The following is a 23,229-nucleotide window of genomic DNA, read 5'->3' as shown; positions in this document are numbered from 1 at the left end:
CATATGCGAGATTGAAATAAGCAAAAACACTGGTAAAAAATTAAGTTGTTTAATTGTACATATTTATTAAAAAATGGTCTTTTATGTTCTGGACCTAATGGCAAATACCATTTGGTTATTTTCATGTGCACAACATGTACAGTTACTTTCTTGTGCCTCTCTAATAGACTATTGGTGGTTGTATGTCAAATCAAACAAATCCAATAGCATACCACAAATTTAACGAGAAATTTGTAATTCTTGTGCATGTTTTGGAGGGTGGGTGGTGGTTATAATATTTCTATAGTTTTTGAACTGCTATAAAAGCTAAGTTTTCCCCTTGGAACAAATAAAGTCCAATCTGTCTAGCAGTATCTATAACATCTGATAATGTTAGCAAAAACCGACAGGAGCCAAGGTATTTAAATGCAGTTATGAGTATGACTAGGTGGTAGTTCAGTAAGATGCCAGTATGTAGTAGTGGTGGGTATGATCAGACTTGCAGCTGTATTGTTAACCAGATTTGAGTGTCTGAAAACGGTAGTCTGGTGACGCCTGGGTTACGATGTGGCTTTAGCGCTGAACTACCTCTAGCCCACATGTAAAGTAGTCAACCATTGTGCTGGTGCCTTCCAAAGATTTGCTGTAGCTGTGGTTTCTGTTACACCTTAGTTGTTTGATTTTATCCAAAATAGCTTGAATAATTTCATGGCACATATTAAGACAGATTTATATAATTGTCATTGGCTATGTCACTTTCTTGTCTTCACACACATTTGGAGTCAAGGACTTGATATGAGCAGGTTGAGGAGATAATGTAATACTGTAGTGGATATGACTCTCTCTCTGCTTAATCTCCAACTGTGGATGCATACATTGTATTGTAACCCATGTGTTCCCTGATTACTTAGAAAATATCTTAAAGTGGATGCAAGTATTAAACTAGTTAAGTTAGAAAAGATCTTTTGAACAGCAAGCTGAAACTAGTCTGACATTTATATACCAGCTAGGATGTTTCTTGGGTAAATGTGCCCTTTGAATGCCTCATGTGCAGAACTTTGCAACTAAGTGCTGGAATACCAAAGCGAGTAATTGGACGTGAGTACAGACTAGGGTGGTGTAGCAGCTAATGGTGCTGTTTGACACCGACAGGGATGCCCAGTATGAATTGCAGACTGTGCCCATTTGGAACTTCTCTGAGTAGTCTGGCTTCCATCTCGCACATCTTGAAGAATTAAATTGGCTCCTGTGTGTATAAGCATGTCCAGTGAGAGCCTTCTGTATACATTTAGATTTGGATCTGACTTGTGCCCATTGATTGTCTGGAAACTACTAGGTAACAAGCAGCCAATGTATAAACCGTGTGCCAACTATAGATGGAGGGGTACAGATTGTCTGTTTGGGGGGTCTGGATGCATTGATGTGCAAAGCAAGCGGTAATTCTGAACCCCTGCACTTACATTTGATATAGATTGACCACTCTGTCGTAAATCTTGTATTAGTAAAGATATATTTAGTGGTCCATCAGAAAACTCAAGACCTTGTTGGTATACAAATGTCGCCTGCTTATGGCTTGGCACTAGAAATGTAAACTTCGGGACTGTGCGGACTGGCCACGCCCAAATGGTTGTCGTGGCACTGTATTGCACTCAATTGTGTAACATGAAGACTGGAAACGCCGCAGAAATGCTGATCCCTTTTATTTAGATACTTGAATATTCAAGCATGCTGGCTCCACCCTGGTGATGCCTCATTGGGTTTCAGCGTTTGCCTGATTATTTTTTTTTTTCTTTTTCTGTCATTTTTTTGTTCTTTCTTGGTGCGGCGCCAGAGCTGACACTCTCCTCACACAAGTAGACAGCAACGCCTGGTGAAGTCGCACCACCTCCTGATACCTGCTTTTTTATAACCGGTCTCTTTCCAAACATACTTTTGCAGGTTTTACAATTCTCAGAGCAGCCCGGCAAGGATCGTTCCTTAAGAGAAGAACAGATTTTCTCAGGTAAGTCCCGGTACCGGCGATGACAAGCAGCCTCCAGCATCGGAGCAGCGCACGTGGATCTGCAGGCTCTGTAGGCTGCGTCAAAGCACGCCGCCCACTGCGCATTTACTCCGGCAAATGCTCCGTCTCCATGCCTAGCGCTTCCAGCACAATTGATCACTGATTTATAGCTGGTTGGGTCGCTATAGTAATGCTGACTGCATCGATATATTCACTAGGATGGCGCAGCGTTTTTACCGTTACGTGCAGATGTGGTCATCCCACGGGATAACAATTTGTCACCTTTTCATTGCGACTGATTATCTGTTCAAATACCGTCGGAGATTTGTGTTTTTAACCCGAGGTTGTAAAACGGCTTGGCAGCAGCCGCATGCGTCATTTTTATAGCACCTTTCATGTGGCTGTTGACTCTGCTTCTACACTTGACTTAATTGCATATTCCGCAGGTGCCGAGTCGGCGACTTTTCATTTGTATTATTTGCATGAAATAGGAGCGCAGTGCCGCTTTATACTGGCGGGGCGGGAACCATTCAGGACCGCACCTCGTGTTATTTCATATGAGGATGATGCCGTGGTCAGACTAAGCCGAGCCTGCAGTGACCCGCCACAAGCGCTCTCTCTCTCTCTCTCTCTCTCTCTCTCTCCACCCCCATCACCCCCACCACGCCAGTCTGAAATAGCAGCCCCCCTCCCCTCTCATGTGACTCCGGGGTATGCATTGGAAAGACCGATTATAAAGCAAGGCAGCACACACTAGCGCTCAGCTCTGCGGGATCTAACACTTGGGTCTCTTGTCTACTGTCATTGCCAGATATCCACATCTTCTCCTGCACTTCACTGCCACCATGGTCGAAAATTTTACTGGAACATGGAATATGTATGATACCAAGAATTTTGATGAGTATATGAAGGAGATTGGTGAGTGCACAATGTATTCATTTTTTTTTTCCCCATTTGCTTTTAATCTTTGTGTGTGTGAGATGGTGATTCAGAACTGAGCGTATACTGCCATTTTTATTATTACTATTTTTGGCACTCTGTATTCCTTTTGTGCTGAGTGAAAAGAAAATCTACTAGGGTTACCTTGAACTGAATAACTGATTGAAACATTAGGCCTCGATGCCTACCATCCCAGAAGAAGCCATTAAACCAAAGTGGCTCTTCAGGGCGATGCCACAGGGCAGGGGTGTCAAACGCCAATGCTGGAAGGCTGCAGTATCTGCAGATTTTCATTCTAGCCAACTTTAATTACACCTGCTAATTTAACACAATGCTTGTCTTTTTTTGTTTTAAATTAACAAAACAAGCCAATAATTTACCAGCTATGTCAAGATATGAAATGATCATGGATTGTCACATTTTCACTCCAACTAATCTCCTATTAAGCTATTAATCAAGCCCACTATTTAAATCTATGGCTTGTTAGTGTTCTCATTCTGCCACACTAGTCATTGCCAAAACTCCTTTTCTGTTTTCTAAGATCAACATCCAAATATGTTTCTGGACCAGAGCAGATCAGTATCTTAGTCCTTCATTTATTTTTTTCCCAATTAAAATAGATATTGCATGAAAGACGCAACTGCAAATGAGTCAGCTTGGTTATCTTTTGGCTGCTCATTAAAGAAGAAATCAAACCATTTAAGGTGCAAGTGACTGTTAAAATCAAAGCAACACCTTATGCACTATTAGCCTTGGTACTAGATAAAGTGGCAGGAATAAACCTGCAGCTGTGGTGGCCTTCCAGAATCACAGTATGGCACCCCTGCCATAAGACAATTGATTTTTGGTTCCCAAAATTACCAAACGTATGATGGTTCCTGAAAGAACCTTTATTTAGATCTTTAACAGGCTCCTTACATAGCCTTGAATAGGTGATTTGTTTCTGAATTTCAAAGGTCTGTTGCCACATACAATAACAAAGACTAAGTTCAGTTTTCTTGATCCGTCAGTGTCCTGCTAGGTAACTTGCTACACAACGAGTTGTGCTGTCCATATATTAGGAACCATTTTCAAAGCTCAAAGAACCCTTCCTAGAATGAAGTGGTTCTGTGTCAAGCAATGGATCTATGGGGAACCACATGACCCAGTAAAGCGCCATTGTAAAACCCTTATTTTTAAGACTATATAATGTTGAGTTATAATCCAGAAGGTTGCCAGTGCAGTTCACATCGATGGCTGTGACCAAGTACCTTAAGATGCCTTGCTCTGATTGCCGAAAACCTGCACTGAATCTTCTATCTTCAGAAAGATACTATGCATATGCCGAAAAGACCGTTTTATCCAGCCCCATGCTCCCCAAATGAAAACCAGTTCTGTGCCACAGTGGTAGTTTGTGAGATGTAAACTTGCATTGATGCAGGTGTGTTAACCTTGAAAATCCAAAACGGCACTTGTGGAATGGCCACACCTTGAAATTGTGAGCACATGTCCAGATGCAACATGCAAAAAGTCGTCACACTTATAAATGATGGTCCCAGCTGACTACGAGCTGGGGATAAGGTGAAGCAGCCATTCCACCTGCACTTCAGAACAGGTCATCCACCTGAAGCTAAGCATATTTAGGCCCCGCCGGTACTTGGATGGGAAACCATCTAGGAAAAGCTTGGGTTGCTGCTGGAAGAGGTGTTTGTGAGGCTAGCAGGGGGTGCTCACCCTGAGGCTGGTATGTGTGGATCCCAATGCCCCAGTGTAGTGACTGGAACTCCATGCTGTAAAAATTGGCGGTGCCCATTGGGGGAGACGTAAAACCCGAAGTCCTGACTCTTTGTGGTCACACGATCCCTACGCATCTTTCAAAAGGAGTAGGGTGATTCCTGCCTTCCTAGGCTAAACGCTTTGTCCATGGTGGCCCCCTAGTCATTCATATCCCTTACTGGCTAACTCTCTCTGACCACTTGTGTAAGAATGGCTGCCATTTTTTCAACTGCACCATCTGCCTGGATGAGTGGCACCCATACTGTCTGTCAAGTGCTTCGAAGAGCCTTATACAGTATACATGTAACTGATTATTTGACCCTGGATGCACTGTGCTTTATGGAGTTGGACTGTAACACACAAAGTGGATAGTTCATGCCCAAGCTTTGGCTTGCTGTGACTCTGCCCATCTTTAAATGTGGGGGGCTCCACTTGTGTGTCTTGTGCCCAATGACTTGAGCTCTCTGCTGTCCAGAAATGTGGATAATTTTTGGATTGTGATACGCTCAGTTGTGCAGAAATGGTAGCAGACATCACTGAGGTGTAGAGTTCAATGCACTGGCCACACTGCTTAACTTTGGCACGCTTGGCATAGTAATCACTCAAGCTATCTGGGTAGCTATGCATTATTTAAATGACGTTGCTGTGAAGGAATAGGAATTGTACTGCTGGGTCTGAAGTAGATGTTTGGATATTCCACACCAGACAGAATACTCAACTATGAAGTTATTCAAGCATTCTGAATATTAGCCATAGCATTTGTATTCAAAGTAATTACTATGCAAGCAGGGTCTGCATCCTTTGATGTAGGATTTGCAAAGCTGGCAATTTCTTTTGCAGAGACCCTGCAGTGCCACCCCCCCTGAATTTTCATGATGTACACCTAAAGTAAGGTAAACAATACCACCATTGTAGTTTAGAAGCTACATTTGATACGTACGTTAGCAGTGTGATATAAATAATAGCTTGAGAATCATTCCCTCATTATGTGCATTGTGCCACATGCCAGCTTGTGTGTGAACTGACTTTCTTTTTTTTTTTTTTTTTGAACAACCAACACTCTGAACCTGTCATCCCGTTCATGTGATTTAATCCTGGTCACAAATGTTTTTGACTCATGTAGTGTTCAGGCACCTTCTAAAATGCCATCTCTCTATCCTGGCAGTGGGTGGGGAGGAAAAGTTGGGAAAGTTAAACTACCCATTGTAATCCTGTTCAATATGGTGTTTCTCAAAAGTAGGTAAAGAATTGGCAGAGGAACAAGGGGATTTACTGTAATAGGAGAATTAGGGGAGGGAGTGATGCCCGATGGGCTTTTGTTCTCACATAAAATGGTGTACCTAAAGAATGAGGTTGCATTACTGTGGATTAATTTTCCCCCATTTCAAATTTGTTTGCCCACATTACAAAGGTAAGCTTGGCACCTTGATGTTTTCGAACATTAATTACCTCTGGGTAAAAGGGCATCTTGTTTTGAAGCTGCTATTTATGTTGGGATCCTGTCCTTGTTTGCATAGGAAAAGCCACTTGAACTGCTCCATTCCGGTGGAGACCTGAATGGAAAAGTCCAGGTGGCTGGGATGGGTGATTTCCTGACTACATTGTACTTTTGAAAAAATGTGCTGGCTCTGGTCACCCCATGAAGTGTTATTGTGGAGGTCTTCCAGAACGGAGATGGGAAAAGCATATGAGGAGTGGATTTATAGCCCCAGTATTCCCACCTCCTTATCTATTGTGTGTGGTGCATGGAACAATCCAGAATTTATTGCAATCGAAGTAGCACGGTGCATGCAAGGATGGAGCTCTTTTAAATGTTAAGTAACTTTGATGTGGAATCTAAAGCCAGAAATATCTGGACAGCAAGATCATTGGACCTGATCAACCAGCCGAACGACAGTGACAACAATGTATATTTCTATAGCACATTTTCATACAAACAATATAGGTCAAAGTGATTTACAAGATGACAAAAGGAATGAGGCTGTTAATGTCTGGGTGTGGCTGGATGGAAACTCTGTACAAGGATTTTGACCGGCAACATGGTAGTGCAGTCCTGGGTTTGAATCCTGAGAACAGATTGGAGTTTGCATATTCTCTCTGTCATTGGGTCTTCCTCCCATAGGTTCGTTGAAGACTCACAATAGTGTGCCCTGCTACGGATTCATGGCCTTATAGAAGGTACTTTACTGCCTTGTGCAATGATAGTGGGATGAACTCTGGCCCACCTTCATTTTGGGTTAAGTGGGTTTCAGAATGTAATTTCCATCCATCCATCCATTTTCCAACCCGCTGAATCGAACACAGGGTCACGGGGGGTCTGCTGGAGCCAATCCCAGCCAACACAGGGCACAAAGGCAGGAAACAATCCTGGGCAGGTGCCAACCCACCGCAGGACACACACAAACACACCCACACACCAAGCATACACTAGGGCCAATTTAGAATCGCCAATCCACCTAACCTGCATGTCTTTGGACTGTAGGAGGAAACCGGAGTGCCCGGAGGAAACCCACGCAGACACGGGGAGAACATGCAAACTCCACGCAGGGAGGACCCAGGAATCGAACCCAGGTCCCCTGATCTCCCAACTGCGAGGCAGCAGCGCTACCCACTGCGCCACCGTGCCGCCCAGAATGTAATTTGAATGGTGGAAATCTCTGCACGGCACAGGTGAAGTGAACTGTTAAAGGCAGAGTGTGTCCCACAGGACATCTGCACAAGAATTTTAACATAACAGGCCTGCTCAGTGTTTGCTCCAGAGTTTTGTGATATTCCTTCATTGATCCAACTCTGCCCCTGGTAGCAAAGGAGTGTGTGGTCATTAAGACAGCAACAGGGTTCAGTTTGAAATATGCTACAATTTATATATACTCCTGTGAAAAGACGTACACCCCATGAAATATCTGAATTTGGCACATGTGGATATGTCAAGATTTGATCTTCATTAATCAGTATCTATAGATAAAGGCAGTGTAACAGAGAGGCAATGAAAATTTGACATTGCCACAATTTATTCAAAGAAAAATGAACACATACGCCATTTCCGTATAGGGGGAATTCCCCCTTTGGCTCTAATAGCTTGTACTGCCCACTAAAGTCCGTGTTTCCCTTAACTGGCTAGCGGTCTCGGACATCGACTGGGGGGAAAAAGTGTTTCCCAGTCCTCTATGCAGAAATCTTTCAACTGTGTGGTGTTTGAGGAGTGTCCTGCAATCATAGCTAGTTTTAAATCTCCCAAACTCAATAGCATCTGGGGCATTTGGGAATTCAGATCTGAACTTTTGCCTTGGCCACTTCAGAGCTATCCAGTTTTCTTTTTAGGTGCATTTACTGGTATGTTTAGGGTCACTGTTATGTTGCAAGGTCCATCTTCATTTGAGCTTCAGTCTTCTGGTCTACGTCTCATGTAGATTTAAAATGTGCAGCCTCTTTCTAATGGTAGACTCATTCATTTTGACATCAATAGTGGCAAAAAACTCCACTTTTTCAATTAAAATGCACACAGTTTAATGCTTTTATATTTTGTGAAATCAAGATATAGAATAAGGGCGGCACGGTGGCGCAGTGGGTAGCGCTGCTGCCTCGCAGTTGGGAGACCTGGGTTCGCTTCCTGGGTCCACCCTGCGTGGAGTTTGCATGTTCTCCCTGTGTCTGCGTGGGTTTCCTCCCACAGTCCAAAGACATGCAGGTTAGGTGGATTGGGCGATTCTAAATTGGCCCCTAGTGTGTGCTTGGTGTGTGGGTGTGTTTGTTGTGTGTCCTGCGGTGGGTTGGCCCCTGCCCGGGATTGGTTCCCTGCCTTGTGCCCTGTGTTGGCTGGGATTGGCTCCAGCCAGACCCCCGTGACCCTGTGTTTGGATTCAGCGGGTTGAAAATGGATGGATGGATATAGAATAAACAATGCCAAAAAAAAAGTTGTCATTAACTGTACAAAGGTTTATTCACATTTTTGATTCATCAAAGTAGTCACCTTTGCTGATATAACAGCCAACCTGTGGTAACCCTACTGAATCAGATGGCCAGTCCCTCCATGCAAGTCACCAACTCTGCCTCCAGCAAAAGGACCCCAGACTATCTCATTTCTTCCTTCATGTTTAACAGTTGGTGTCACACACCAAGGAACCATCCTTGCACTAATTCATTATGCAGGGTATTTGTACGCCATTGAAAGACTTCAGATTTTGATTCATTGGTCTATAGGACTTTCTTCCAGTCTGCAGTAATCCTCAGTTGGTATTTCAAGGCCCTATTTTGTCCTTTAAGGAATGGCTGCAGCACAAAGTCTCCTCTTCACAACAGAAACTTACACTTGCTTTTTTCGACTGCTGTTAAACTGTGCTTGATGGTGTTGTGCTGTGAGGTGCCTATCACACAAGCTGGTGACCCTCAGAAACTTGTCTTCTGATGGGGTTGTGATTTTGGGTCTCCCAGATCTCTTCCTATCAGTTTCTTCCAGTTTCCAATTGCCCTTGGACTGTATAGGACACCACGCTTATTGACTTTTTTTTTTTTGAAATTTCTATAAATGAAAGGCCTGCACTTCTAAGGGTAATAATGCTCAGTCTCATTTTATTGCAGTTTTCTTGCCTTTATCACTGGAATTTACAATTTTCTACAGTGTAATATGTAAATATATGTAACGCAGTCTGTTCCAACTCTGCTTTAAGACGGACTGAGGGTTATCAAGTAATCAACAGAACTTGGGACAGCTGGGCAAACTGCTTCAACATCGGTGGGTTGTAACCTATTAGTTGTTCCTTGAAGGACCATTTGTAATCTTCTGAAATTCCCTTTTTTTCAGTTTTTGTTAACCTAAACTTTATAGTTAAATCTTTTCTGCTTGTCACCATTTTAGGCCATTTATTACATTTCAACTGATTGAAAAAAAACAACAAACTTTTGATCGGTAGTGTATAGGAGGTGTACTTGCAATACAGTGAGTTTTGTGTTTTTAAGCTATGCAATGGACTACAAAATGGAAATGTGGCATCGTGTTTGTTGCATCAACCCCCTTTTTGTCTATTGATGTTATTTAAATGAAGATCAAACCTTTGTATGGCCACGAGTCAAAAGACAGAACCATTTCATGGGGTGTACATACATTTTCACATGACTTTATATATAAAATATATAGTCTATTTTACAGGGCTAACAACTGAAACAGAGTAATCTGGCCTACTGTAGCATGCAGAATTATTGCTGGAATGTACTTGTGAAAATGTTCACCAACCAGAAACAATCCTGTTGGTGCCTACCTGCCCACTAATGTACAGGCCACTCATGAACAAAGTCCTCTTAGCTTTTTCTATTCATTGCCCCCTATGTGATAACCACTTCACCTTTGTGGTTTTACTTTAATGATGTTGCATGTGTGCACAGGGAAACCCAAGTTCACCCTTTTTTGAAGCCTACCTTCATCTTTAAGGATGTGCGCTTTCTTCAATGATGAATTACCATTACTGGCCACTTTGCCAAAAGATTAGTAGTGCTAGACAGGATACGTGTGCTGCCCACCACCACAGATGAAGCACTCCTGGGTTAGAATCCTTGTAAAGTGTCACCATAGTTGAAATACACTCTTAAAATTGTCAAAGTACATGCAGGGCTGACCCAAAGCACACACCAAGTAGAGGTTAGGGAGGAACATGTCTAGATACAGAGCCTTATGCAAAGTGAATTGGAGAGCAGGTGTGTGGTCGCCACATTAGACTACCTCTGTTGTGGCTAAATTGATTATGAGGCTGCCCTGCATTGAGCTGCCATCCTGTCCGACGTTTTCTTCCTTTCAGGAGAAAATTCAGAAAAAGTACCCCCTTACATTTTCAGCATCCTGAAAAGAAATGCTGCTATGGTTTGCCAAGTGTTTAAATGATTTGCATTTTACTTATTTTTGGCTTTTGGTTGCTTTATCCAGTCTGGTGCCCTTTGCACTAACGTTCTAATATGTGCAAGTGGCCTGGAAATGTAGCACAGGTGTCAAATGCTGAATGCATGTGCCCTTGCACAGTGGTAGTGCTGCTGCTTTGCAGTAAGGAGATTGTGGGTTCGATTCCCGGGTCCTCCCTGTGTGGAGAGTGCTTTTGAGTAGTGAGAAAAGTGCTATATAAATGTAAAGAATTATTATTAATTATTGGATCACATGCAGATATACATAAATACAGTGGGGTCCATGTTATGCAAGTAAGTTGGGGAACATGCCAGGTCTGATGCCTACTATGAGGTTAAGCTGGGCTGTGGACCCTTAGTAGGGCTTGGGTGTAGATCATTGTCCATACTGCACTTCTCTGGTTCTTGACTGATTTTTAGTGTGAGATGAGAAAGGTTTAAAGGCCTCTATTTTAAACAGGCAATAAAGCCCCTAGAGCATTCCAAGCCTGTCACTCCTGTCAAGCAAGACCTGACACAGCTTGCCTCCAACTCATCCAAAAAAAAAAAAATAAACCACAAAAAAAAACTGAAGATAATTGTGGGAAAGGAGCAGGGCATCCTCTTGCCCATTCTTGGAAAGGTAAAGACCTTTTTGAAGTGAATAGTTGTAGTACACAGTTGCTGTGTAAAGACCTTTTTGAAGTGAATAGTTGTAGTACACAGTTGCTGGTGGGCAATAAATCATGAAATGTCTAATCCGCTGACTTGCTTTATTAAGTTGGGTGTGAATTTCAATTTTTGGAGACCAAGAGAAGTTACTTTTTTTTTTTATTCTGTTGCTTGCAGGTGTTGGGTTTTTAATGCGACAAATGGGCTCCAGTTCTAAACCCACAACTATCATAGGCCTCAACGATGACAAAATTAACGTGAAAACACTGAGCACATTTAAAAACACAGAAATAGAGTTCAAATTGGGTGAAGAATTTGATGAGACTACTGCTGATGGCAGGAAGGTCAAGGTGAGGACCAACTCTTTGCATAAAATGAAATTGTAAACTTTTTAAAATTGGTGCGAGAAACCAGCAAGCATATAATAATGATGCTTAAAATATATTCTTGATTGTTAGAACTACCAGTGCTAACTTGCTCTTTCTTTCAGTCTGTAGTGACGCTTGACGATGGAAAGCTGGTTCATGTTCAGAAGTGGGATGACAAAGAGACTACTTTAGTGAGGGAAGTCAAGGAAGATGAGCTTACACTGGTGAGTATTCTTTTAAACTGATGCTACAGTCCACGGTTTATTGCCTTGGCTATTCATTGCTTTATAGTTACCTTGATGCTTTGCCTAGTGTGAGGTTTGTGTCATTTGTATTCTTCCCCCAACGTACAGTAACCTATTTGACTACATTTGTATCGTTGCTTCATCAAGATTCCTACCCTATGCCCTCCTCCTTTTCTGTACATTAGTTAAATTCTGGGATTATTTTACAATGGGTGGCTATTTAGCTTGCTGATGCAACTGGCTGCAAACCTGAATTTGACTAAATGATTTACGACAGATTATTGAAGTTCTAGTTAAAAAAACAAAAACACGAAACTAGGTCCACTAGTGTTAATGTGGCTGCTGCATCTCCCATTTATTTGGTTTAGGGAAGATTAACTATAACGTAAGCTTCCATTGCAATTTGGCAGCTATTTGGCTTTTGTAATTTGAACTTTTATTTTGCAAAATGGCCAAATAAAGAGAAAAAACCTGAATCAATAAACTAAGACAAACTGGAATATTTCTTGTGATTTACTATTTGTGTGCCGGGCTTTCCTTTATTAAGCCATCTAATTAACCAAGGAGCTCACTGTCCAGCAAACTGAATAAAAATCTAGGAATAAGAAAGGTACGTGCAAGGAAGTCACAACTGCCTCAATTCAGAGTTTAATGTGCTTTTTTTTTTTCCTCCCCACCAGACTCTCACGGCAGGTGAAGTGGTGTGTACTCGCATGTACAAAAAGGAAAAATGAGCCTGTGTCTCCCCTCACCTCATGTACAGTTGGCAGGAGAAGTCCAAGACTACCTGTAAAAGCATTGTTTTGTTGTTTTTTTAAATCTTGCTTCTGCGTGGAGTGTATCACTGGGCCCGCAAATAAATAAAAAAAAATGGAAAGCTTCTGTTTGTGTTTAATTCAAAAGTTGTATCTTAGAAAGGAAAACATGAATCTTGAGCAATGCTAAGGAAGAAAAAATATTTCACCTGATTACAACCTGCTCCAAGAAGAACAGTTACAGTACTACGTGACCAGAATATGCAACTTGCATTTAAGAGTTTGCCTTAACGGGAATATGGGAAAAGTTACCTTTAATAGTATAGGAGCTACCGGCTGAACTTGCCAATATGGAAATACCTCTATGAAGACAGTATTACAACTTTTCTTGAGAAAGTGGGGGGTCTGGGTTGCAGGTTTAACAGGCAGCACATGGTTTAGAATCTCACCAGTAAGTTTAAACTCACTGTACCATATCCATGGTCCATCAGGTTCATAATGCATTAAAGTAAGCTATCTATAAAAAATGCACTTTGTCATCCTAGAAATGTAAGAAGTTACATTACATCATTCTCTCTATCCATGAAATATTCAATATTTTTGGTTCTTGAATTTCAATTTTCTGTACAGAACAAACAGTCTTAAGGTAAGTATATCTACCTCAAAGTATGCAGATAACATGCACTGTGTATCCAAACCTAACCTCATCCCCCAACTCCAAAGCATTCTGGGATAGAAGTCATGGAAGTCCATCACTTAATTCCCATTAATGGTTCTTGTGGGACTTGTGTTTATGCTTTTTGTGTTTGTGCTTCTTAATGTTGCCTTCAGGTTTTGCATATGAATGCCTCTTTGCAGGCATCTGACCTTCATCCTCAGAGTCTGAGCTGTCAGATCTTTTGGCATCAGCTGCAGGGGACTTTGATTTCCGCTTCTGTTTCTTCTTTTTCTTTTCCTGTGGACAAGGAAAGCAAAGAGGAGAGTCGCTCATTAAGATCTGTGTGTACCATGCACTGCACACTAGGTAACTTCAACTACAATATGTCCTCAAAGTTCTAATCTGTACTTTCCAGCCAAAATGAAACTTGGTACATCTACTACAGTATATACCATTTGAAATGGTCTGTAAATCCATAAATATTCATTGAGACCAACCCCCTGACTATTTAAGCTAACTTTGAAAACCAATCTTTATGGAGATTAAGGCATACACTTCCTGTATAGAGTGTGGGAGTTTGGTTTTGATATAGTGCCATATATGTAAAAACTAAAAGGCTTATAGAGAAGTGAAAAACAATATACTTCTAGCTTTACTGAAAAGTTTGTAGGGCTTAGGTCAAAAAATGTTATTTCATGAGCAACATTTTTACCTTGTTCACATCAGGCAATAAAAAGGACAATATGTAGATAGTTAACTGGGTGCAAGTTTTTCCATATTCTAAGCCAAAATCGATACTGAAATATAATCAGTAAGGTGGCACCTGAACTGTAGGTTTTATTCTAAAAGGTAATGTCACATTATGCAACTTTTACTCATAGGTTATGTGAGACTTGCCAACTACATTTTATCTTGGCGCTGGACAGCATCAATTTACATGACTGACATTGCTGGGCATGTTCTCATTTAGTGACTGTGAGGACTTTTAGCACAATATTGTCCTGGCATTTTCAAAAGGCCAATAGTGTAGTACTAGGTGGAGCCAGTATTGTACAAAGGATTAAAAAGTATGAAAAGTTAGGTCCAAAACACCAGTGTTCCTTATTCTTCATCATTGCATTATATGAATTGTGGTTCCAGCTGAGCATTCATTGGTGGGCAGCCCTCAAGCACACAGTTCTTCTATGACTAAGGGCACAATCAAACCACTTTGATTTTGTTAGGACGAGGCACAGTATGTCAGACTAGATGACTGCCTCTGACTCGCTAAGATTATAAAAATGAAGGTAGATTGAAAAAATGCTGGAAAAGCTGTCTGTGACATGGCTTAAAAGTATCTGTGCAAATACAACACAGCCTAGTGAAGTGTGGACTAAAGCTGTGGTACATGACATTAGCAAGATCACAATTATACCGTTTACAATTCTTTCATAAAGATGTCCGGTTCTGAGGATCAAAACTATCACCTGCCCAGAGTACAGTGAAATTCTTACTTTCACCTGCTAATCAACAAGCAGTATGGCATGATGATGAATTGTAAGTTACTATCTTACTTCAAAATGCCACATCTGGCACTATTAAGCAAGAGCAGTGTGCTGAATCTTATTTAATAATTATAAAACCCCCAAGATCTCCATTCAAATTAAGCTTGGGGTATACATTGTATCTCCAATCCCCCCACCCATACCCTTCTAAACTCAAATATCTTTTGCTCATTGAGTTTTGTTAAAACACAGGCTGGATTACCACTTATTGTCACAGAATTTAGATTGGTTTGGACAAAGTGCAGCATCATGCTTCCAGGTGTGAAGTGCTTACACTTTGAACATTGTCTGTAGAAGGACTCCTGCAGCTCTCAGTTGACTGAGAAGTATTTCTTGAAAAATGTTGTTTTCAAAAAGCTTCTCGGAAATAGGACAATTGAACAACTTTGGTTTAGTCAGAATTCTAATTTTTACCAAGCATTCAGACTTATCTCTAGTGTTTGAAAACATTTGTGCCACTCAAATGTATTGATTTTGGGTTTTTTTTAGTTCCTTTGGATAAAGACATTAGCTAACTTAAGATGAGCCATTCAATGATGCACTCATAATAAAACCTTAACTACATTCCATCGTTCTGTGTGTTCCTTTTTAAATGTAAGTTTGAGTACCAGTGACATTATCTACTGTGAGCAGCACCAAGAGAAGCGTGGTTTCAATCAACAAAAATGGATTAAGATTGGTCAGACAAAAAAACAAAGCAGTTCCATCAGGGTTTCTTCTGTGCCAGCTTCCCATACCTTCACCTTCAATGCATGACAGCTACAAAGGGAGTCTTGTCTGAAGTATGAATCAGCCTTCAAGTACCTCCCTCCCTGTCAGCAGAAGTCTAGACATTTGCTGGCCGGTTGAAACAAAGAGGACTCAAACCAAAATGGCTTCCAAACAAGAGCCCACTTTAGGGGGTTTGCATCATTTATGACAAGTCATCAAACACCAATGGCCTGTTCTTGGAAAATGTGTGAATAGCAGAAGACAACTGAAAGAAAAAAAATATTGTGTCCAGCTTGGTGACATTTTGAAATTTCCTGTTCTGTTTTAATATTCAAAATGTAGGTAAATACTGTATATGAATGTAACATCTGGAAACAAATCTATAATAAATAGCTTACTTGGAACTGGATATTAAAATTTTGAACAAGAGTATTAAACAGCTGTAACCATCTCACGTCCTTCCTCTGGTCTTTTGATGCTTTATAAAAGTGAAAAGCTTTACGCAACAAAAGCACCTATTCTCTAAAGCTGTAGTACACTGTACCTTCTATTAGATAAGCCAAGGGGCAATGAAATTGGGTGAAATGATGATTCCAGATTTGCAATGATCCAAATGATCATGCATTACTTTTGTTCTCAGTCAATGCTACTACCATTTACATCTGCAGTCAGCCTACAGTGTACCTTGTGTTTCTTAGCAGGCTTTCTTTCTAAATTGCTAGTCTGCTGCTGCTGCTGCTGTTGCTGCTCCTCTTCTTCTTCTTCATCATCAGGTACTAAGGAATATTTCATACCACCAGGTTGAGAAAAGCAATCATTTGCAAAATGTCCTGTGTGGAAAATGAATATTTACAGATCAAACCTAAGAGGTATTAAAAATGCATACACATTATCATGAACTCAAATGGGTTAGGCGTCACACTATGTCCAGTTATGTGTATTATGAAAGGTGGCCCTACTATTCCAAATGTTATGAAATTATACTCATAGGATTAATTTCTCAATCCATCATGTGAAGTGCCCAAAAAAAGCAGAAATGATTCTCCAGGCTTAAGAAATCAGACATTTGGTAATCTTGGATAAAAAAAGCTTCATCTCCACAAGTGATGATAATTACTGTATAAGGTATTTTTATCATGTAAGAAAAGCATTGCCAATCAGAAATGTATAAAGTTCTCTCTCATAAAAAAAAAGTTAAACAAGTACAGGATGGCACAACCAACCATGTTAATACAATAAACAAGTATCCAATAAGGCAGGCAGTATGGTGTAGTGGTTAAGGCTTTGGACACAGGACTGAAAGCCCTGAGGCGATGGGTTCAAATCCTGCTACTCACACTGTGAGACTAGAACAGGTCACTTCACCTGATGCTCCAATTGAAAAAAACCAAAGAAATATAACCAATTTAATTTCAAATGTTGTTAAGTTGCCTTGGATAAAGGCATCAATCAAATAATAATAATAAGTGATATTATGTATTTTGGATAGCTTCTCACTAACACAGTAAAATATACCCTCTCAACATGCAATACAGCAAATCAGGTGTAGATCTAGGCAAAGAAGCAGTGCATATTAAAATTTGTAAATGTCATCCAATATTATCATCATCGATAATTTCATTTTAAAAGAAGAGTTTTGAACAGGGACACCGAGCAAATCTCAAGAAACAGACAACAAGAGCAGGACATCTACATTTCAGCTATTCTGCGAGTTCTCTTTCTGCACAATGAATTTTAAGCAGATCTGAAAAATGAGGTGTCAAGTGCTTTGACCTTGTGCAAACAAATAATACTTGTTTGCAAGAGGAGGATAAATTCAAGTGTATATTCTCTATTCCTACAAGGATGACACCTTTAAAAAAACAGGAAAAACCAGCACAATAAACTACACCAATACAAACGTTTGTACTCAATAATCCTATTGGACATATTGTAAAATCTGAAAATCTACATTATAATTAGAAGTGAATATCCTTGGAGGCTTTAGTATGATTCAGTTTAGTAATCCCCAGACAAAATAAATTATGCTTATGTAAACTTATAGCCAGTCCTATTCTGCATGAGTAGCTCCTAATAAATGTCAAACATATTTGCTATGTAGGCAGCATTAAGAATGATCATTAACAGACATGTGCATAAATCCTAGGAGACAACCCAGATGCACCATGAAACTATTAAGCTCACATAACAGGTTTTTAAAACACGCTGCCACATGCACAAACATTTTTTGTAAAGTTGTGTAAATACAGTTGGAAGCATTTAAGAAGCTCACTCTGCTGCCTATTTCTTTCCCCCTACAAAACAGAGAGCCTCAAGCAATATGCTATCAATCCTAAGTAAATTATTAAACCAAGGACTGCTTATCAGCTCCACTTTCTCCACTTTAAGCCCACCACAAAAGTGCACACAAGATTGCATTTGTTAATACCATACATCTCAAATAACCATGCGAAATCTGCCTGTATTTAAAGTACCACCTCACAATTACAAATTGTAATGATCAACTGATAAAAGAAAAACACAGTTAAATGTTAAAACAACTTAAGAACTTAAAAATAAATTACGACTGTGAAAAAGTCTCTAAAAAGTTAATGACAAATTGCAAAAAACAAATTTGATTATTTTGAAGAAAGAGTAGATAAAATAAAGCCAATAATATTTGGAGTATCAAAATTCTTTTATGAAAACCTTTGGGCATATTGGTAAATTAATATAAGATAAAAAAATATATCCTCCAGCAAGTTTGTCAAGTTATACATCTCAAAGAATTGGTACCTTTACATCCACATTTCTTGCACACTGTGTTCAGCACAGCTTCCAGTGTTATTTTTTGTTTAGAATCATCTCTGAATTCTTTCCTCTTACGTTCATCCTGTCTGTCAACATGAGAAACAGGAAAAAGTTAGATATATTGGGGTATACACATCCTTTAGGAAATGATGCATCTTTGAACTGTAACTATAATTTATAATAATCAACCAGTGGTGAAGTAAAAAAATTATACATCTGCAAAGCAAATAGTTACAGTATCTCACAAAAGTGAGTACACCCCTCACATTTTTGTAAATATTTTACTCTATCTTTTCATGGGACAACACTGAAGAATGTAAAGTTGTCAGTGTACAGCTTGTATAACAGTGTAAATTTGCTGCACCCTCAAAATAACTCAAACACACAGCCATTAATGTCTAAACCGCTGGCAACAAAAGTGAGTACACCCTAAGTGAAAAATGTCCAAATTGTGGCCAATTAGCCATTTTCCCCAGTGTCATGCGACTCGTGTTACAAGGTCTCAGGTGTGAATGGGGAGCAGGTGTATTAAATTTGGTGTTATCACTCTCACACTCTTGCATACTGGTCACTGGAAATTCAACATGGCACCTCATGGCAAAGAACTCTTGAGGATCTGAAAAAAAGAAGTGTTGCTCTACATAAAGATGGCCTAGGCTATAAGAAGATTGCCAACAACCTGAAACTGAGCTGCAGCACGGTGGCCAAGACCATACAGCGGTTTAACGGACAGGTTCCACTCAGAACAGGCCTCGCCATGGTCGACCAAAGAAGTTGAGTGCACATGCTCAGCATCATATCCAGAGGATGTCTTTTGAAAATAGACGTACGAATGCTGCCAGTATTGCTGCAGAGGTTGAAGGGGTGGGGGGTCAGCCTATCATTGCTCAGACCATACGCCGCACACTGCATCAAATTGGTCTGCATGGCTGTCGTCACAGAAGGAAGCCTCTTCTAAAGATGATGCACAAGAAAGCCCGCAAACAGTTTAATGAAGACAAGGAGACTAAGGACATGGATTACTGGAACCATGTCCTGTGGTCTGATGAGACCAAGATAAACTTATTTGGTTCAAATGGTGTCAAGCGTGTGTGGCGGCAACCAGGTGAGGAGTACAAAGACAAGTGTGTCTTGCCTACAGTCAAGCATGGGGGTGGGAATGTCATGGTTTGGGGCTGCATGAGTGCTACCGGCACTGGGGAGCTAAAGTTCATTGAGGGAACCATGAATGCCAATATGTACTGTGACATACTGAAGCAGAGCATGATCCCCTCCCTTCGGTAACTGGGCCACAGGGCAGTATTCCAACATTAGAACGACCCCAAAGATACCTACAAGACGACCACTGCCTTGCTAAAGAAACTGAGGGTAAAGGTGCTGGACTGGCCAAGCAGGTCTCCAGACCTAAACCCTATTGAGTATCTGTGGGGCATCCTCAAATGGAAGGTGGTGGAGCGCAAGGTCTCTAACATCCACCAGCTCCGTGATGTCATGGAGGACTGGAAGAGGATTCCAGTGGCAACCTGTGGAGCTCTAGTGAACTCCATGCCCAAGAGAGTTAAGGCAGTGCAGGAAAATAATGGCAGCCACACAAAATATTGACACTTTGGGCACAATTTGGACATTTTTCACTTAGGGGTGTACTCACTTTTGTTGCCAGCGGTTTAGACATTAATGGCTGTGTGTCGAGTTATTTTGAAGGGACAGCAAATTTACACTGTTCTATAAGCTGTACATGGACTACTTTACATTGTATCAAAGTGTCATATCTTCAATGTTGCCCCATGAAAAGATGTAATAAATTATTTACAAAAATGTGAGAGGTGTACTCACTTTTGTGAGATACTGTACATATATTTATATATGTGGATTATACATAAAATATAAATAGACAGGCAATAGTAGTTCTCTCCCAGTGCCACATTTTCAGCTGCTCTAAATTAATAACTTTACTGCCCTCCACTGGAAATGGATGGTATGGCATGGTGATAGGAAAAATCATTTTGTAATTTCAGGTAGGGGGTTTCCAAATTTTCTCCTCAAATGCCACTGTGACTGTTGATTTCTTCCTGTTAATTTATTAATCATTTTAATTGATGTCATTTTCAGTTTTGCAGTATTTTCAGGCATACAGAATGGCTGGAATAATTAATTGTTATCACATGCCATACAACAAATGCTCCTTTTAAATATGGACAACAGAAAGCAGTGCAAAAATAAAAGTGTCTGGAAAGAAAGCTGTTAATCCACATCCATTTAAATGTGTGCACTCATCACCAAGTGGCTACTTTAATAAAGACTGTTGTGAACAAAACAGAAAATTAAAATCTGAAACAATGGGGTGGTTATCTGAGCCAACAATTTAACATTAGAATGTTTAATATTGAAAATGCAATGTACTATTTGAAATATATTTGAATATGAGAGTTACATGTAAATGTTGTGCAACTAATAAAGTACTAGAAAACAATTAAAATGTTCCCTCCCCTAATAAATTCATTAAAAACTCATTTTTCAGATCGGGGTACATAAGGTATGAAAGAAACATTTTGAACCATGCTCAGTTGTCAGTTCTGATAAAAGATCCATGTTAAAGAATTACAAACAATATAATAAATTCAGTGATGCAATGCATTTATTATTTTTCCCTGCAGAGTTTTACTCCTCCTCGGACTGAATTTACACCACTAACTACAAAACCAAAACGTGTTTCAGCTTTGTGGCCTGTTGCTTGAAGGAGACATGAAAACTCTGCAGCGCTCAGTCAAATGAACACCTACTGAAAAGGCACTTCTGCACATGCATTTTATGACCGCTCAAACTTTCTACCCCTGTGGTATATACAAATATTGGAGAGTAATCACGATATTTGTGTCTGATGCCCTTATCAATGGGAATTTATAGGATAATGATAGTTTGTAAAATTTTTTTTTTTTTTTTTTTTGCACTAAATCTTGAAATCATGATTCATTACAATGGGGCTGAAAGTGGAGGGCAACAGTAAATTAATAATAGTTAAGAGAAATTATTTTTTAGGGGGGAAAAAAAAAATCAAAATTAGGTATACTGCATTTTGCATGGTAGATTAATTTACAATGCATCTTATTTCAAACATGTCTATCTACCCTACTCTGTGAAGATAGTGGTCACAATACAGAGTTACTCTGAACAAATGTCCTGAAATCCAGAAGGAATCTGCAGTATATTCTGAGGAATTTGGTAAGAGTTGTAAAACCAAATGAAACATAAATTCCTTCTTTGTGCCCTGGATCTGCCCCTAGCACACTTTCCAATGGGCAAAACATTTACAAGGATAAGGACTGGGTGCTATGCCAGTTGGATGTCCGACTTGGACCGGGTGCATCTTTTACGGCAAGTGAAATTCAAGCAAAAATGTGAGAGTCTTTATTGCATTTAATCACTTACCAGTTGAATAAGGGATATTTTTGAAGCAGGGAGTACAATAATCAAGAATTAACCTATGATATCTATGTCCACAATCTAGCATAAAGACAACATCGAATTTCACCATATAATCCTTAGATTAAAAAAAATACCTCCGATCTATGACCTTATCTTAAAAAAAAAAAAACAACAACACACCCCACACACACGAGCGAACAAGCAAAGAGCTTTGTTGGACATTGGTAGCAAGCAAGCCAGCCAAGCAAGTGAAATCACTGGCAGAGTTTCACAATGATTTGTACTGGGGAAAAAATATGAAGGGTTACATCAGTGGGACACTTGGGGTTGTACAAAGTTCAGACTTGCTATAGCTGGAAAATGCACAGCAAGACAGACTCTGGATTAGGAGGATTGCCTGCACCACTGTCAATAAATAAAAGTCGTGGTTTCAAACTAAAATTTCTGTCTTCATACAGCTAACACTTATTTTGCACACAGCTCACTACATCATTTAAATTTTCTGACTCATGGATTTAGAACGCACTCCATCTTGTTTGTTGTCACACCTTCCCTTTTGCAGGTCACATCTCCTGGTACTCTCTCATTTGCAATTAGCTTCATAAAATGTTCCAATAAACTGATACTCCCAATAAACAAAGGAGAGGATTAAAAGCCTACATATAATGCAGTGTTACACATCCAGTAAACAAACATACAGAGGAATGACTAACTTGAATGATTTGCGATTGTGTCAGTAACATCAGTAACATCCAGGAGCCTGTCCGAGCCATATGTTCAAGTGAGGTGGATCGCCTGCAGTCTTTGAGAAACCCTGACTCAGAGAAATTAGGTGACTTTGAAAAATGCCTCAGCTGTTAAAAAGTGCCTCCATTTTCAATCATACATACCAAACAGACTCAAAAAGGGAGCCAGAAACAAACTTACTCCAGAACAACATTGTTTGGGTCAAGATCTTTCCCAGTTCCTTGATTAACGACCTTCATTGAAAGAGAGAGTTTCACTTTTTCATCTTTTACCTGTATTAATTGAATGAAATAATCACATTAAAATGATGCCAGTAATAGTGTGACTATAATCAAACTAAAACAGACAAAAACAACAATATAATCTACTTAAAAGGGTTTGGCAAGATAAGCATTGCTTTGCAATACGTGCGTATAAAATGACAGAATACCAGATAGCAAAGCATAATCTCTGTTTGAGATAACTGGTACTTTTGTAATCAGAATATCACAAATGGATGATCTAAACTTTTTAGAGAACTGAGATCAGCAAAATAATCACATGGAAGCAGAAAATTTCATAAAGGATTTACATTACCTCGAGAATAACTGTTTTGTATCCAAAACCTCAACTTCTTGCTAAAACCAGTCCTGACTCCAGGTTTCTACATACAAACATGGCAGAGTTAACTGCACTCAAAGCCACAGCCAATGTTCTCTGCTTTCTATTTCAAGTCCATACTATGCCTCATGAACAGACAAATTTGCAGATGCCCTGTGAATTTGAGTAGCAAGATA

The 23,229-nt window shown here is 40.0% G+C and overlaps 2 protein-coding genes across 4 annotated transcripts in view; one reads left to right on the top strand and one right to left on the bottom strand.

Annotated features, from left to right (window-relative positions):
* The first annotated feature begins 1,810 nt into the window (after positions 1-1,810).
* On the top strand, positions 1,811-12,705 carry fabp3 (fatty acid binding protein 3, muscle and heart). Of its 2 annotated transcripts, XM_028819226.2 has the most exons (5): positions 1,811-1,981; positions 2,793-2,899; positions 11,390-11,562; positions 11,703-11,804; positions 12,506-12,705. In XM_028819226.2, exons 2-5 carry the CDS (start codon positions 2,827-2,829, stop codon positions 12,557-12,559), a joined length of 402 nt encoding a protein of 133 aa, XP_028675059.2. In that variant the 5' UTR covers positions 1,811-1,981; positions 2,793-2,826; the 3' UTR covers positions 12,560-12,705. The 2 variants fall into 2 exon arrangements, with proteins under 2 accessions (XP_028675059.2, XP_051774969.1); XM_051919009.1 differs by lacking the exon at positions 1,811-1,981 and having other exon boundaries at positions 2,715-2,899.
* Positions 12,701-23,229, bottom strand: part of zcchc17 (zinc finger, CCHC domain containing 17) — a 22,834-nt gene continuing 12,305 nt past the window's right edge. For both annotated transcript variants that reach the window (XM_028819224.2, XM_028819223.2), the window contains exons 5-8: positions 22,634-22,725; positions 18,269-18,369; positions 16,178-16,323; positions 12,701-13,535 (exon numbers count right to left, since the gene is read on the bottom strand). In XM_028819224.2, coding sequence (XP_028675057.2) covers positions 13,347-13,535; positions 16,178-16,323; positions 18,269-18,369; positions 22,634-22,725 — 528 coding nt within the window. In that variant the 3' untranslated portion in view covers positions 12,701-13,346. The remainder of the gene's footprint in view (positions 13,536-16,177; positions 16,324-18,268; positions 18,370-22,633; positions 22,726-23,229) is intronic.

Source organism: Erpetoichthys calabaricus, chromosome 14 (assembly GCF_900747795.2).
Source record: "Erpetoichthys calabaricus chromosome 14, fErpCal1.3, whole genome shotgun sequence".
Taxonomy (NCBI): domain Eukaryota; kingdom Metazoa; phylum Chordata; class Cladistia; order Polypteriformes; family Polypteridae; genus Erpetoichthys; species Erpetoichthys calabaricus.
This window is presented reverse-complemented; position numbering and strand designations above follow the sequence as displayed.